Raw genomic sequence first — 14369 nt, 5'->3', positions numbered from 1 at the left:
CCCCCCCCCAAAACACACACACACACTTTGAATCAGGAGATTCTTCTATAGAATCTTAGATCAGGACATTCAGTAATGGTAGCCAGGTGCCATCCAGTTTTTCTCGTCTCATGGCAAAGGAAGCAGTTGTTCATGGAGGCAATTAAAATCTCATTCCATTTTCTCCCTTCTATTCTTGACTCTCCTTTCTCTGTTGCTCCAGGCAAATAGAGACCAATTGCTGTACCATGGATAGCCGCTTGCAAACTTTTAAGACTCCAGGCACTACGCAATGAATTGGAAGTTAGAACATAAGTACTAAACATATTATCAGGCCAGTTAACTGGGATGTCTCATGAAACCATGACTCTAAACCACCAACCCAGGGAACCAAACCCCATGAGATGTTTGGTTGCATATAAGCAGCCTCGGGAACTACTCTTTTTTTGCAGTATATCTATCACACAACTTGTGTCAATTCAACTTTTTACAGATGTACAACTAATTGACAGCAGTTACATTAATTCGCTTGCAACCTACACTTAATCAATGTGATTTTTCATCACTATAAACTGAAACTCAGTATGCCATAAATAATAATCACCCCCCATTTCCTCCTCCCTCCTGCCCCTGGAAACCACTAATATACTTTGGTCTCTATAGATTTGACTATTCGTGTATTTTTATATAAGTGAGATCATTCAAAATTTTTCCTTGTGATTGACTTCTCTCACTCAGCATAATGTCTTCAAGCTCCGTCTATATTATAGCATGTATTAAGACTTCATTTTTCTTACTGGCTGAGTAGCATTCCATTGTATGTATGTACCAAATGTTGTTTATCTATTCATCTGTTGATGGACGTTTAGGTTGTTTCCACCTTTTAGCTGTTATGAATAGTGCTGTAAGGAACACCGGTGTACAAGTATGTGTTTGGGTCTCTGCTTTCAAGTCTTTTGGATATATTCCTAGGAGTGGAATTGCTGGGTCACATGGTAGTTCTATTTTTAGTTTTTTGAGGAAACACCACACTGTTTTCCACAAATGTTGTACCATTTTTCATTCCCACCAGAAATGGAGAAGTGTTCCAATTTCCCCATATAATTGCCAACTTTGTTAATTTTCTTCCTTCCTTCCTTTCTCCTTTCCTTCCTTCTTTATTTCTTTCTGCGTTTCTTTCTGTCTTCCTTCCTTCTTTCTTTATGTCTTTCTTTCTTTCTCTCTTTCTCTCTCCCTCTATTTCTTTCTTTCTTTTTTTAATCTTAGCCATCCTAGTTGGAGTGAAATGATATCTCATTGTGGTTTTGATTTGCATCACTCTGAAGGCTAATGACGTTGACCATCTTTTTATGTTTTTGGTGTCCATTCAAATATTTTCTTTGGTGAAATGTCTGTTCAAGTCCTTTGCTCATTTTATGATAAGCTTATTTGGCCCGTCATTGTTAAGTTGTTGAAGTTTTATATATATTTTGATTGTTAGATTCTTATCAGACAGATGGTTTCTTTTGCTTATTTTTTTTAATTGTACTTTAGTTGAATGTTTACAGAACAAATAGTTTCTCATTAAACAGTCAGTACACATATTGTTTTATGATATTGGTTAACAACCCTATGACATGTCAACACTCTCCCTTCTCGAACTTGGAGGACTTTTTTTTTTTTTTTTTGGTGAAAATATACATAGCCAAAGATACACCATTTCAAAAATTTCTACATGTACAATTCAATGACATAGATTATGTTCTTCCAGTTGTACTGCTATTCTCACTATCCTTTTCCAAATTATTCCATCACCTTTGTCTTCAACTCACTGTCCCCTAGGCTTCCCGTCAAGTTGCTGTTGTCAATTCGATCTCCCGTAGATAATTCTTTTTTTTTTTTTTTTGTACTTTAGATGAAGGTTTACAGAACAAAATAGTTTCTTATTAAACAATTAGTACACATATTGCCCTATGACAATGGTTAACCCCACGACATGTCAACACTGTCCTTTCTCAACCTTGGATTCCCTATCACCAGCTTTCCTGTCCTTTCCTGCCTTCTAGTCCTTGTCCTTGGAATGCTGTGCTTCATTAATCCTGATTTGTTTTATGGGGCTGTCCAATCCCCGGCTGAACAGTGAACCTCAGGAGTGACTTCACCACTGGGCTAAAAGGGTGTCCAGGGGCCATACTCTCAGGGTTTCTCCAGTCTCTGTCAGGCCAGTAAATCTGGTCTTTTTTTGTGAGTTAGAATTTTGTTCTACATCCTTCTCCAGCTCTGTCCAAGACCCTCTGTTGTGATCCCGGTCAGAGCAGTCAGTGGTGGTAGCCGGGCACCATCTAGCTGTACTGGACTCAGTCTAGTGGAGGCCTTGGTAGCTGTGGTCTATTAGTACTTTGGACTAATCTTCTCCTTGTAACCTGTTCTCTTCATTTTCCCTTGCTCCCGAAAGGGTGAGACCAGTGGTGTATCTTAGATAGCTGCTCACAGGCTTTTAAGACCCCAGACACTACTCACCAAGGTAGAATGTAGAACACTGTCTTTCAGATAGACGGTTTCTGAAGATATTCTCACAGTCAGTAGCTTGTCTTTTCAAATTTTTGGTAAAGTCTTTTGATGAATAAAATTTTTAGTTTTCGTACAGTCCCATTTATTTATTTTGTCTCTTGCTGTTGGTGCTTTTGTTATTATATTAATCTTTTGTTAAAAGCAAGGCCCAACAGCCTTATCCCTGCATTTTCTTCTATGAATTTTATGGTTTTAGTTTTCACATTTAGATCTTTAACCCATTTTGTTTACCTTGTGAGGCATGTTTCCTGTTTCATTTTTCTGCATGTGGAAATCCAATTTTTCCAACACCATTTATTGAAAAGACTCTTCTTTCCCCATCAAATGGACTTAACACCTTTGTCAAAAATCAGTTGATCATAGATATGTGGGCTTATTTTTGGACTCTCAATTCTATTCCATTGGTATATGTATCTACTGTTATACCAGTACCAGGCTGTTTTGAGTACTGTGCCTGTATAATCTGTTGTAAAATCTGGAAGTGTGAGCCCTCCTACTTTGTTCTTCTCTTTCAACATTGCTTTAGCTATTTGGGGGTCTCTTGCTATTCCATATAAAGTTTAGGGATGGCTTTTTCATTTCTGTAAAGAAGGCTGTTTGGAATTTTGATAGGGATTGTATTGAATCTATAGATCACTTCGGGTAGTATTGACATCTTGATAATATTAAGTCTTCCAATCCATGAACGTGGAACACCTTCCCATTTATTGAAGTCTTCTTTAATCCCTTTCAGCAGTGTTTTATAATTTTCATTGCATACGTCTTTTATATCCCTGGTTAAATTTATTCCTAGGTATTTTATTCTCATAGATGCTATTATAAATGTAATGATTTCCTTAATTCTCCTTTCTGATTTTTCACTGCTAGTGTTTCAAAACCCAATTTATTTTTAGTTTTTGACCTTGTACCCTGCATTTTTGCTGAATTCCTCTATTAGCTCTTGAAGCTTTCTTGCAGACTGTTTGGGATTTTATATATATAGGGTCATGTTATGTGTGAATAGAGATAATTTTAGTTTTTCTTTTCCAATCTAGATATATTTTATTTCTTTTCTTGTCTTATTGCTCTGGCTAAGACTGCTAATACAATATTCAATAGAAGTGATGTGAGCAGGCACCATTTTCTTATACCTGATTTTAGGGGGAAAGCTCTCAATCTTTCTCCAGTAAGTATAATGTTGGCTTTACACATATGCCCTGAATCATACTGAGGAACTTCCCTTCTATTCCATTCTTCTTGAGAGTTTTCATCAATAAAGGGTGTTGGATTTTATCAAATGCTCTTTCTGCATCCATAGAGATAATTATGTGCTTCTTTTCCTTTATTCTATTGATGTAGTGTGTGAAATTAATTAATTTTCTAATGTTGAATAATCCCTGCATTCCTGGAATAAATTCCACTCAATCACATTGTATGACTTTTTTTAAATATGCTGTTGGATTCTGTTCGCTAGTATTTTTTTGAGTATTTTAGCATCTATATTCATAGGGGATATTGGCCTGTAGTTTTCTTTTCTTCTGGTGTCTGCTTTCTTTTGGTATCAGGGTCATATTTGCTCCATAGAATGAATTAGAGGATATTCCTTCCTTCTGTATCTTTTGGAAAAGTTTAAACAAGACTGGTGTCAATTCTTCTCTAATTAATTATTTGGTAGAATTCCCCAAATAAAGCCATCTGGTCTAGGACTTTTTCTTTCTTTCTCTCTCTCTCTCTTTTTTTTTTTTTTTTTTTGGTTGGGAGGCTTTTGTTTACAAATTCAATCTCTTCACTTGTTATGGGTCTGTTGAGTTAGTTTGGTCAAGTTGTGTGCTTCTAAGAATTTTTTCATTTCATCTAGGTTACCCAATTTGTTGCCATACAGTTGTTTAAATATTCTGTCATAATTCTCTTTATTTCTATCGAATCAGTTGTAATGTCTCCTCTTTCATTTCTTATTTTGGTTCTTTGCATTATTTCTTTATTTCTTTGTCAGTCTAGCTGAAAGTTTGTCAATTTTATTGATCTTTTCAAAGAACCAGCTTCTGGTTTTATTGATTCTCTTTATTGTTTTATTCTGTTGTTGTTTTTAATTTTATTTATTTATGTTCTGATCTTTGTTATTTCCTTTTTATGGTAGTTTTATGCTTAGTTTGCTTTTCTCTTTCTAGTTCCTCAAGTTGTAGAGTTAGGCTGTTAATTTGAGATCTTTCTTCTTTTTTCACGCAGACATTTATTGCTATAAGTTTCCCTCCGAGTATCACCTTCACTGCATCCCATAAGTTTTGGTATGGTGTGCTTTCATTTTCATTTGATGCTAAGAAATTTGTCTTTTCTCTTTTTATTTCTTCCTTGCTCCATTGGTAGTTTAATCGTGTGTTATTTAATCTCCATATGTTTGTGTATTTTCTAGGTTTTTTTCTGTTATTGATTTCTAGCTTCACTTCATTATGGTCAGAGAAAATACTTTGTATAATTTCAATATTTTTAAATTTATCAAGACTTACTCTGTTACCTAACATGTAGTCTATACTGGAGAATGATCCATGTGCACTGGAGTAGAATGTATATTGTGCTGTTGTTGTGTGGTGTGTTAAGCCTAGTTTATTTATAGTGTCATTCAGGTCTTCTGTTTCCTTGTTGATCTTCTTTGTAGAAGTTCTGTCCAATATTGAAAGTGGTGTATTGAAGTCTCCAACTATTACTGTTCTGCTATCTGTTTCTCTCTTCAATTTTATCAGTGTTTGCTTTATATATTTGGGTGCTCCAATGTTGGGTGAATATATATTTATGATTGTTAAATCTTGTTGATGAATTGACCCTTTTATCACTATATAATGTCTCCATCTTCATTTTTTCTAACAGGTTTTGTCTTAAAGTCTACTTTGCCTACATTAAGATTGCCACCCCACCTCTCTTTTGATTATTATTTGCATGAAATTTTTTTTCCCATTATTTCACTTTCCACCTGTTTGTGTCCTGGGGTCTGAGGTGTGTCGCTTGTAAACAGCATATAGTTGGATCATGTTTTTTTTTTTTTTAAATTCACTCTGCCACTTTCTGCCCCTTGGTTGGAGTGTTTAGTCCATTTACATTTACTGTAGTCACCGATAAGAAATTACTTGCTACTGCTATTTTGTTATTTGTTTTTGGTGTGTCTTAAACCTTCTTTGTCTTTGTCCTTTACTACTGCTTGCTGTTATATTTTGTTGGTTTATTTTAGTGAGCCATTTTGATTCCCTTTTCCTTTCCTTTTATGTATACTTTTTAGATATTTTCTTAGTGGTTACCATGAATATTATATTTAATAGCTTGTAATTATAACATCTTAGGATAAATTGGTACCAACTTAACTTCAATAACATGCAAGAAATTCTATACCTGTACCATCCCTCCCCCTCCCATTTTGTTGTTATCGCTAATTATATCTTTATATTTCATGAAAATCGTAAATTTTTGTTATATATATTGCATCACAATACGATTTTTTAAAAATACAGTGTAAGGTAAAACAACTAGCAATGTTTATGCTCTGACCAGAAGTTTCAACCTGTGATTCAGTGTCTCTAGAGTATCCAAGGGTGGGCTTCAGGGAATCTTTATGAACTTTATGAAAAGAGTTATTTGGTTAAGAGAGTTATGGTTTTCATAACATACTCAAAGTATTCTGCTGCTCAGAAAAGTTTAGAGAGCTGGCACCAACTGCAGCAGTCTGTAAAATGGCAGTCAGTTCTGAGATGGGAGGCTGGGAGCACTGAGAAGGTGACATGGCTTCCTGGGGCAGAGTAGAGAGAGAAAGGAGGATGGGCAGTGCAGGCACAGGGGGCAAGGATACATGGAAGGCATGGAGTAAGGACAGTATGAGGGTATATGTGAGATATGCTGGTTTACAGAGGATGTGACAGAGTCAGGAAAGGTGGAGCCAGATGATCTGAAACATGAAGTAATCAGTGTACTTTCCAGGAAAAGTGTTGTGCAGAATTACTCTGCAGACCACTGTATCTTAATTTTGACTTAAGGGGGTCTGTCTGTGTCTTGGATGGTCTGTTAGTTATGGGAGGAGGAAGTCATACTCACTCAGGGAGGCTAGAAAACAAGTAGAACTTAGCACTCACAGGTCCCAGAGAAGAAGCTACAGCACACCTCCACAAGGCACAATAACCAAGAACCGTAGGAAAGGGCTTATGCGTGGCAAGTGGGGAGAAGGGGGACATGTCTCAGGGGTTAGCATGCACTGAGGTCATATTGGTTCTTTTACAAGTTTGTAGTGCATTAGTGTGTGAAAAGGGAAATGTTTTTATTACGGAGACTCATACAAGACATGGCCGGGAGGGGCAAGGAATAACTACGGTTAAGAAAGTGGGTTACACAATAGCAATGGGATCTCTATCACAGGAGACCATCTGAGGCATGTCTGGGAGGGCCAGTTAGAGCCCATAACTGTTGAGAGACTACGTGATAAAATGGAAACAGCCATGTCAGAAACAGGGTAAAAGGACAATGAGGAGGAATTAACAGGTGGAGAGGCAGCAAACTATGTAAGCCACAAATTGGCCTCATGACACATGACACTGGAGGTGTCTGAGTTGGGGAGATTGTCTACAATCTGCTGTAGAGACCTGACCAAGATGATTGTCATAGGAGTTAGAAACTGAGAAATTTAAAACCTGGCATTTAATAATATCAAATGCTGTCGAAAATTCAAGGAGGTTGACTCAGAAGAGACTGAACACATCTTGGGGAAAACAGGTCCTGTAACATACTGGAGGCCCGAGACAGAGGGGGTGCAAAGGCGAAGAAGGAGACTGGGTGGGAGGGTCCAAAGCAGAGTGTGTGCAGGTGAAAATGGAGGTGTCACACTCAGTCCCTTTAGTAATATTAGCAGAGCTGGTAGACTTAGCACAAGGTCACACATTCTGATTTCTTTTTCTTAACCCTGGAGAATCCTACTGTGAGCTGTGGTAATTTAGACTCTGGTTCACACAACTTTCTTGGGGATGTAAGAGTCATCCCACCTATCACCAGGACAAAAGCTTCTCTCTCAGAAGCTTCCAGCTGAGCTGGGCAGGTATTGGGTAGACATCACATGGTGAGGGGGAACAGAAGGGGATTCCACGTCAGAGGATGGCATGAGCAAAAATGAGGTAGGCACTGGGCTGTTCTGCATATACATCCTCAGCAAGTAGCATTGTCTTGGCTGGGATGTGTTTAAAGTGAGTGAGTTAGTGAGTGAGAGTCAAGGAAAATGTTTTCCGTATATAAATGATTAAACAGAAATTAAATATTTTCATAGACATGTATATTTAAAGCTGCTGACTAATGAGAGCTTCTAGCAAAGGGTAACTGGTGCCTGTACCCTCTCTTCTGTATCTCTCAGCCTAAGGTATATTTTACATTTTTCCAACTTAAAAAAATCTCTTGATCCCACTTACACCTCTACCATATTCTTCTTCTTCCTTTTACAGCTGAACTCCTCAAGAAAGTCCTCTATCCTGTGTGACTTCAACTTCTCTCCTCCCTTCTATCCTCTACCTTTCCCAGCAGGCTGTGACCTCCACTTCTCCAAAGCTGTCCTTGTGAGGTTCCCAGTGCCATCTCCCTTGCTCAACCTGGATGCTAGTTGTTGAGCCTCTTCCTACTGGACCCAGCAGCAAGACTTGACACATCTGCTCACTCCTTCCTCCTTAGTCTATCTCCTACACCTGACTTCCAGGTCACTGAACCTCCGGTCATTTCTCCCACATCATTCAACATTCCTTCTTAGACTCTGAGGATTGGCATGCCTCAGCACTCAGTCCTGGAACCCCTTCTCTTGTCTATTTATGCTCACTCATCCTGTCTCTTAAAAGCATCAATGTGCTGAGGACTCCCAAGGGGATATCCCCAGATTTCACTTCTAATTTGAACTCCACATGTGCATCCAAACAGTCCACAAGGGCAGAGCCTGGCCTATGCCCCAGGACCCTGCCTTTCACTCCCCTTCAGCCACCTGTGCTCCTTGCTATCCCCCCAAGCACACCAGGAACATGCCTGCCTCAGCGCCTGACAGTAGCTGCTCCCTCTGCCTTCGATGCTCTTCCACTCATACCTCCATGGCTCCACTGATACCTGCATGTGCTGTCCTCGCCTCCTTCAGCAGGTCACTCAAATGTCACATACCAGAGAGGTCTTCTTGCTACTCTTTTCACCCTCCCCCTTCCTCCAGCCCTGATACTACTATCTCCCTTTCCAGACACTTTTTTCTTTAGCACTTATCACCATCTAACATATTTGTGCATTTTGCTTCACCTATACTCTTTATCGTCTGCTTTTCCCACTAGGATGGAGGCTCCAGGAGGCAGAGATCTTTTTCTTTCATCTATTTTATCCTCCACCACGTCCACACCTTTGGTGCATATTATTTACTGTGTTGCCTCTTATTTCCTCAGCTACATGGAAAATGACTTAGGGGTAGGGAATGTGTCCCAAATGCCAGTGCTGAGTGCTATGCCTCGCACACAGTAGGTGTTCATCAAGTTGTTCCTAGTCCAGCATCAGTTTGCTATGTTGGCATGTGAATTAGTTTTTAACTAAATTTAGACTATATTCTTTAATGATTTTAAAAATTACTGGTTTAAATATTATGCTCCCTTCAGAGATGAATATTCATCAGGGCTCAGCGGCTGAAACGGTGTGATGGATGGGTACCAAATATACTACAGATAGACCTGTTGCCGTCTAGTTGATTCTGACTCAGGAATTCTGAAGGACAGAGTAGAACTGCCCTATAGGGTTTCTAAGGAGTTGCTGCCGGATTCGAACTGCCAAACTTTTGGTTAGCAGCTGAACTCTTAACCACTGCGCCAAACATACTAGAACTTAAATTTCAATGGACACATTTCTTCCCAAGAAGCCATTCTTTCAAACATACATTATTCCCACATAGGGCTGCTAGTCAAATTTTTAAACTTTTTTTATGGAATTCCTTTCTGCATGTTACTTTGAATATCTTCAAAAATGGCAAACTTTTATCCTTTGAAGGTAGATGGATGGAAATTATGAAAAATCATTCCAAGTTAAATGCAGTGTAAAAGGTAAATAATTAACCTCTAATACAATACCATTTTGGGGCAGAAAAAACGAAGTGTGACTATTCTGTAATGGGGCCACTTCTCAATGAGAAGCTTCTGCATTTGATGCAAAGTTAAATACAAAAGAGGAGTTGTGGAAAGATTGTGAAGAATTTTTGGAACATAATCATGAATTCCTAAGAAGTTAGGTCTCTAAAGGACCTCATGGTTCACAGCTCGTGTTGCAGACAATCTGGGTGTTTTGATTGTTATCACTTATTTGAATGTATCTTTTCAAGTATATTTGTTTTGTAAAAGTCTCATTACCTTAGTTTTACTCTGTCCTTATTGCTTTTTGCCTTATGCCTCTAATAGGTAAGTGTACCTTAATTGCTTACCAAAAATTGTTTGGTTAGAATAGTGTAATTTTTTTTTTTTTTTTAATGTCATTGATTATCCTAGAATTTACTTATCGATATGGTTAGGTTCCAAAGATGGGGTCATTATGTGAAAATCGGAGTTATGCAAAAATGGAGGATGACGGCATCAGATCATAAACTGGAGGATGACTATACCAATACATAACTGTCAAATTACATCATTACATAACTGCCAAACCACTGAGAATCATGGCCCAGCCAAGCTGACACATAACTTTAACCATCACAGACGGTGTTCTCTTGCCTCTCAGCTCGGTGTTCTTTACTGCCAGACATACCTCGTTAATGCACAAAATAATCAGACAGTAGACTTTTTACTATTGTCATAAATGCGAAATGTTGGATAACGAGTGAGGAATAGGTGTACTTTCCTTTTTGTAATTCTGATATATTCTTTTGCAAATTTTCCCAGTATATGTCACCCAACTGGTATTGGCCCATGTTATTATGTAATATTTTTCACTGAAGAATTGGAAATAAAGCCAGCTGTCAGAATCCTAAACAAAAACTTTTCCCACTTCAATGCTGCCTCCAAGCCTTTCTTTATTCCTTGAGAGTTCTTTATACACCAAATTTTTAAAAAATTAATTAGTAGTTAATTAAATGCATAATTTCTTATTATATTTCCTAAGTAATTTATAGCCGACCAGTTTGAAAATCATTGGCACTTCTCTGCCTCTCCTGGCAATATTGTCATTGTTGTTGTTGGGTACCATCGCGTCAGTTTCCACTCCTAGCGACACCATGTACAGCAGAACGAAACACTGCCTGGTCCTGCACCATCCTCATAATTGTTGTTATGCTTGTGCCCATTGTTGCAGCCACTGTATCAATCCATCTCATTGACCCTCTGCTTTACCAAGCATGATATCCTTCTCCAGGGACTGGTCTCTCCTTATTACATGCCCAAAGTATGTAAGATGAAGTCTCGCCATCTTCACTTCTAAGGAGTATTCTGGCTGTATGTCTTCCAAGACAGATTTATTCCTTCTTCTGTCAGTCCATATTCAGTATTCTTCACCAACACCATAATTCAAAGGCATCATTTCTTCTTTGGTCTTCCTTATTCATTGTCCAACTTTCACATGCATATGAGGTGATTGAAAATACCATGGCTTGGGTCAGGCACATCTTAGTCCTTAAAGCGACATCTTCAGTTTTTAACACTTTAAAGGGTTTTTGCAGCAGATTTGCCCAATGTAATGCGTCATTTGATTTCTTGACTGCTTCTTCCATGGGCATTGATTGTGCAATATTAATGGGAGTAATTTAGAGGTGCAACATTTAAGCACTCCACCGCTAACCAAAAGGTCAGCTGTTTGAACCCACTCAGAGGCTCCTTGGGAGAAAGACCTGGGAATTTGCTTCTGAAAAGATTACAGCCAAGAAAACCCTATGGGGCAGTTCTACTCTGTCACAGAGGGTTGCTATGAGTCACAAGTCATTTCAGCAGCACCTAACAACAACAATAATTAAAAAAAAAAAAAAAAGGAATACAAATTAAATAAAGTAAATGCAATGCTAGTCTGGCAAACTAGGTGGCAATGTATTTCCAAAGTGGGACTGACCAGTCAAATAAAAGACAGTGGCTGCAGCAGTGGGCTCAAACATAACAACAAATGTGAGGATGGCACAGGAACAGCAGTGTTTTGTTCTGTTGTACATAGGCTCACTATGGGTTGGAACCTAGGTGAAGGCACCTAACAACAACAACTCACTCTATTGAATACTCTAATTGTATAATGTTCAGAAAAGATTGTTTCTCCATTCAGTGGGTGAATGGTACTTGCAAGATAACTCTACTCAAATATTAATCACTATTAGCATTTTCTATATTATTTGCATGTGTATGTATAGATTCCAACCTTCCTTTATGATACCCAGTCCAGGAAAGGGTGGGGTGACTCAGCTCAGATCAAGTCCTGAGAATGAAGCATCTGCTGAGAGATGGAAGTGTTCTGACTGTTACAGATTCTTTGGGTTACCTGAAATCTATGACCTATGATTACCTGAAAATGATTGGAAAGTAGCTCACAGGTTAAAAAATACACTTAAAAACCAAAAAATCAAACTTGTTGCCACGGAGTCAGTTATGACTCATGCGACCCTATGTGTTACAGAATAAAACTGCTCCATAGGGTTTTCTTGGCTATAATCTTTATGGAAGCAGACCACCAGGCCATTTTTCTGCAGCACCAGTGAGTGGGTTCAAACCATCACGTTTATGTTAGCAACTGATAGAAAACTGCTTGCGCCATTCAGGCTTCTAAAACTATACTAAAAAAAAAAAAAAAAAACCATTGCAGTCGAGTCATTCCGACTCATAGCCACTCTAGAAAATATTGAATGTTGTTAATCTATCCCCAAATTTTCCTTCACAAGAGTAAATTCTGTATTCTACACATACAAATAGTCCTTCATTTTAGGCAGTGGGTCAGAGAAAATCTGATGCACGATTGATGTAATTGATTTTGAAGCGGAGGTCAATCTGCTTACTCCCAATGGGTTCCTTGTGAACAGCGTCAGAGGAGACTAAATGACTGAAACCAATGAATCTACTAATTGTGGAAGGGAGACTACTAAGGATAACTACCTTCCTCTATTATTTTTAAACATATGTGAAATGCATATGACATGATTAACTTCTGAGATAAGCATAAGCGCACCACATGGTCTCTAGTGGAGTGTCATTGGCAGATAGCCTGGAGGACTCATTGCTTACATTAGTTGTGAATTATCAATTGTCTTTGTTGGGCTGAAGCTTCAGATGAAATTGCTCATGAGATGTTTTAACTAAACTTCTTGCCTGTTTCTGTTCTGTCAGTGACTTTCCCACTAAACTGTTTACATGTCATCATATGTAGTAGTTTCAAATATTTTTGTTTCCATAGTTGGTGGTTTCTAAAATTTTTAGGAAGTTTCTACTCTGTTGCTTTTCTCTTAAAAATTTACGAACATTTCTATTTGGAATATGTTATGTAATCCGTGTTAGTATTTCTAAGAGCCTGTCATTATAAAGCATGGGTTTATAATATCTTTATAACATTTGTAATTGCAAAGAAATATAACACAATTTATTGTTGACTGACAACATCCCTAAGACAGAAGTTTTAACATCACTTTCCTACATTGTTTGAATCAGAGAATTGGATGTGATATTGAAAACAGGTAACTAAGAATAATTCATCATGCTATGATTTTTCATTTTCTTTTAGCTAGTCCACTGGTTCTTATATAAACATAAATCCTTAGGTCACTAACTTCTCCGTATCCTGCTTTGTGTTAACCTACCTGGAAAAGAAAGGCTACCTAGTAACCTGTCAGGCAGAGCAAATAATATCCACGACATGCATTCAGCTCTAATTATTTTTGTTTTACTGACCCAGCTGCCCGACCCCAGGATGCGATGGAAGTGGCCACGTAACAGGAAACTATGCATCTCACCGCAGGTACCTAGCAATCCCTTGTTCATTAACTTGTTCTAACTTTAAATACTTATTCTCACCCATTCTAGAAAGATATTATCTGGATCAGAAAATGGAGAGGGGTTAGTTGGGATTTTTCTGTTGTTGTTGTTCTGTTTACCTGAAACAAAGCTAAGTTAAATCTTCAGTCTTTTCATTTATGTAGTATAAAAATCATTATTCTGGGTCAAAAAGGTTTTCTGATCTTGTAGTCCAGGCTACACACCCAAAATCAGGTTCATCTCTGGGCTCTGGCTTCTTTTTAGCTTTAGGACTCATGGAACAAAGCAGAGACAGCAGGAAAGAACTGAGCTGACCATTCATCCTGCGGGATGTGGCGTCCTCAGTTCTAGATAAACAACAAATTAGACAAAACAGTAAATGGGAGTGGACGCAGTGTGGGTAACACTGTATCAGGGAGCTTTAGAGCTCAGGAGTCTCACTGATAACAAATCTGAGGCTGAGAGAAATCACTGAAGTGTCCACGAGTCCAGACAGGTTAAAGTAGCAAAGCCAGGTTCAAAGGAGGTTTCGTTTTTCAGTCCACAACCTCTTGTAAATTGGTGTGCCCAGAAACTCATGATGACATCTGAGTCAGATTTGTATCTGTCCATATTGTTTTTTCTTCTTTTTTTTTTCTCCCCCCTTTAGTGTTTCTGGATGTCCTTTAGCAGATAAGACTCTTAAGTCCCTCATGGCTGCTAACTCTCAGGAGCTGAAGTAAGTGTATGGAAGCCTGGTCAGTGCCCTTGCTGCCTTGTGGTTGGGACCGTCCTCCTTTAGTCTCAGTGTAGTCACTAAAAAGCAGTACATCAAATCTAACTAAATTACGAGAAAAGCACTCTTTCACCAAAAGGTTGAAATAACTAAAACCAAATCACTTTAATTAATTTAGTTAATTTTCTTGCTTT

The 14369-nt window shown here is 38.2% G+C and overlaps 1 protein-coding gene across 4 annotated transcripts in view; it reads left to right on the top strand.

Moving 5' to 3' along the window:
• ST18 (ST18 C2H2C-type zinc finger transcription factor) overlaps positions 1 to 14369 on the top strand; it is an 85370-nt gene that overhangs the window by 44703 nt on the left and 26298 nt on the right. For all 4 annotated transcript variants that reach the window (XM_012558449.2, XM_023740956.1, XM_023740954.1 and 1 more), the window contains 2 exons: positions 13381 to 13443; positions 14110 to 14178. In XM_012558449.2, the coding sequence (XP_012413903.1) occupies positions 13381 to 13443; positions 14110 to 14178 (132 nt within the window). The remainder of the gene's footprint in view (positions 1 to 13380; positions 13444 to 14109; positions 14179 to 14369) is intronic.

This window comes from Trichechus manatus, unplaced genomic scaffold (assembly GCF_000243295.1).
Source record: "Trichechus manatus latirostris isolate Lorelei unplaced genomic scaffold, TriManLat1.0 scaffold00169, whole genome shotgun sequence".
NCBI lineage: Eukaryota > Metazoa > Chordata > Mammalia > Sirenia > Trichechidae > Trichechus > Trichechus manatus.
The sequence above is the reverse complement of the archived record's forward strand: the minus strand, read 5'-3'. Positions and strand labels throughout refer to the sequence as shown.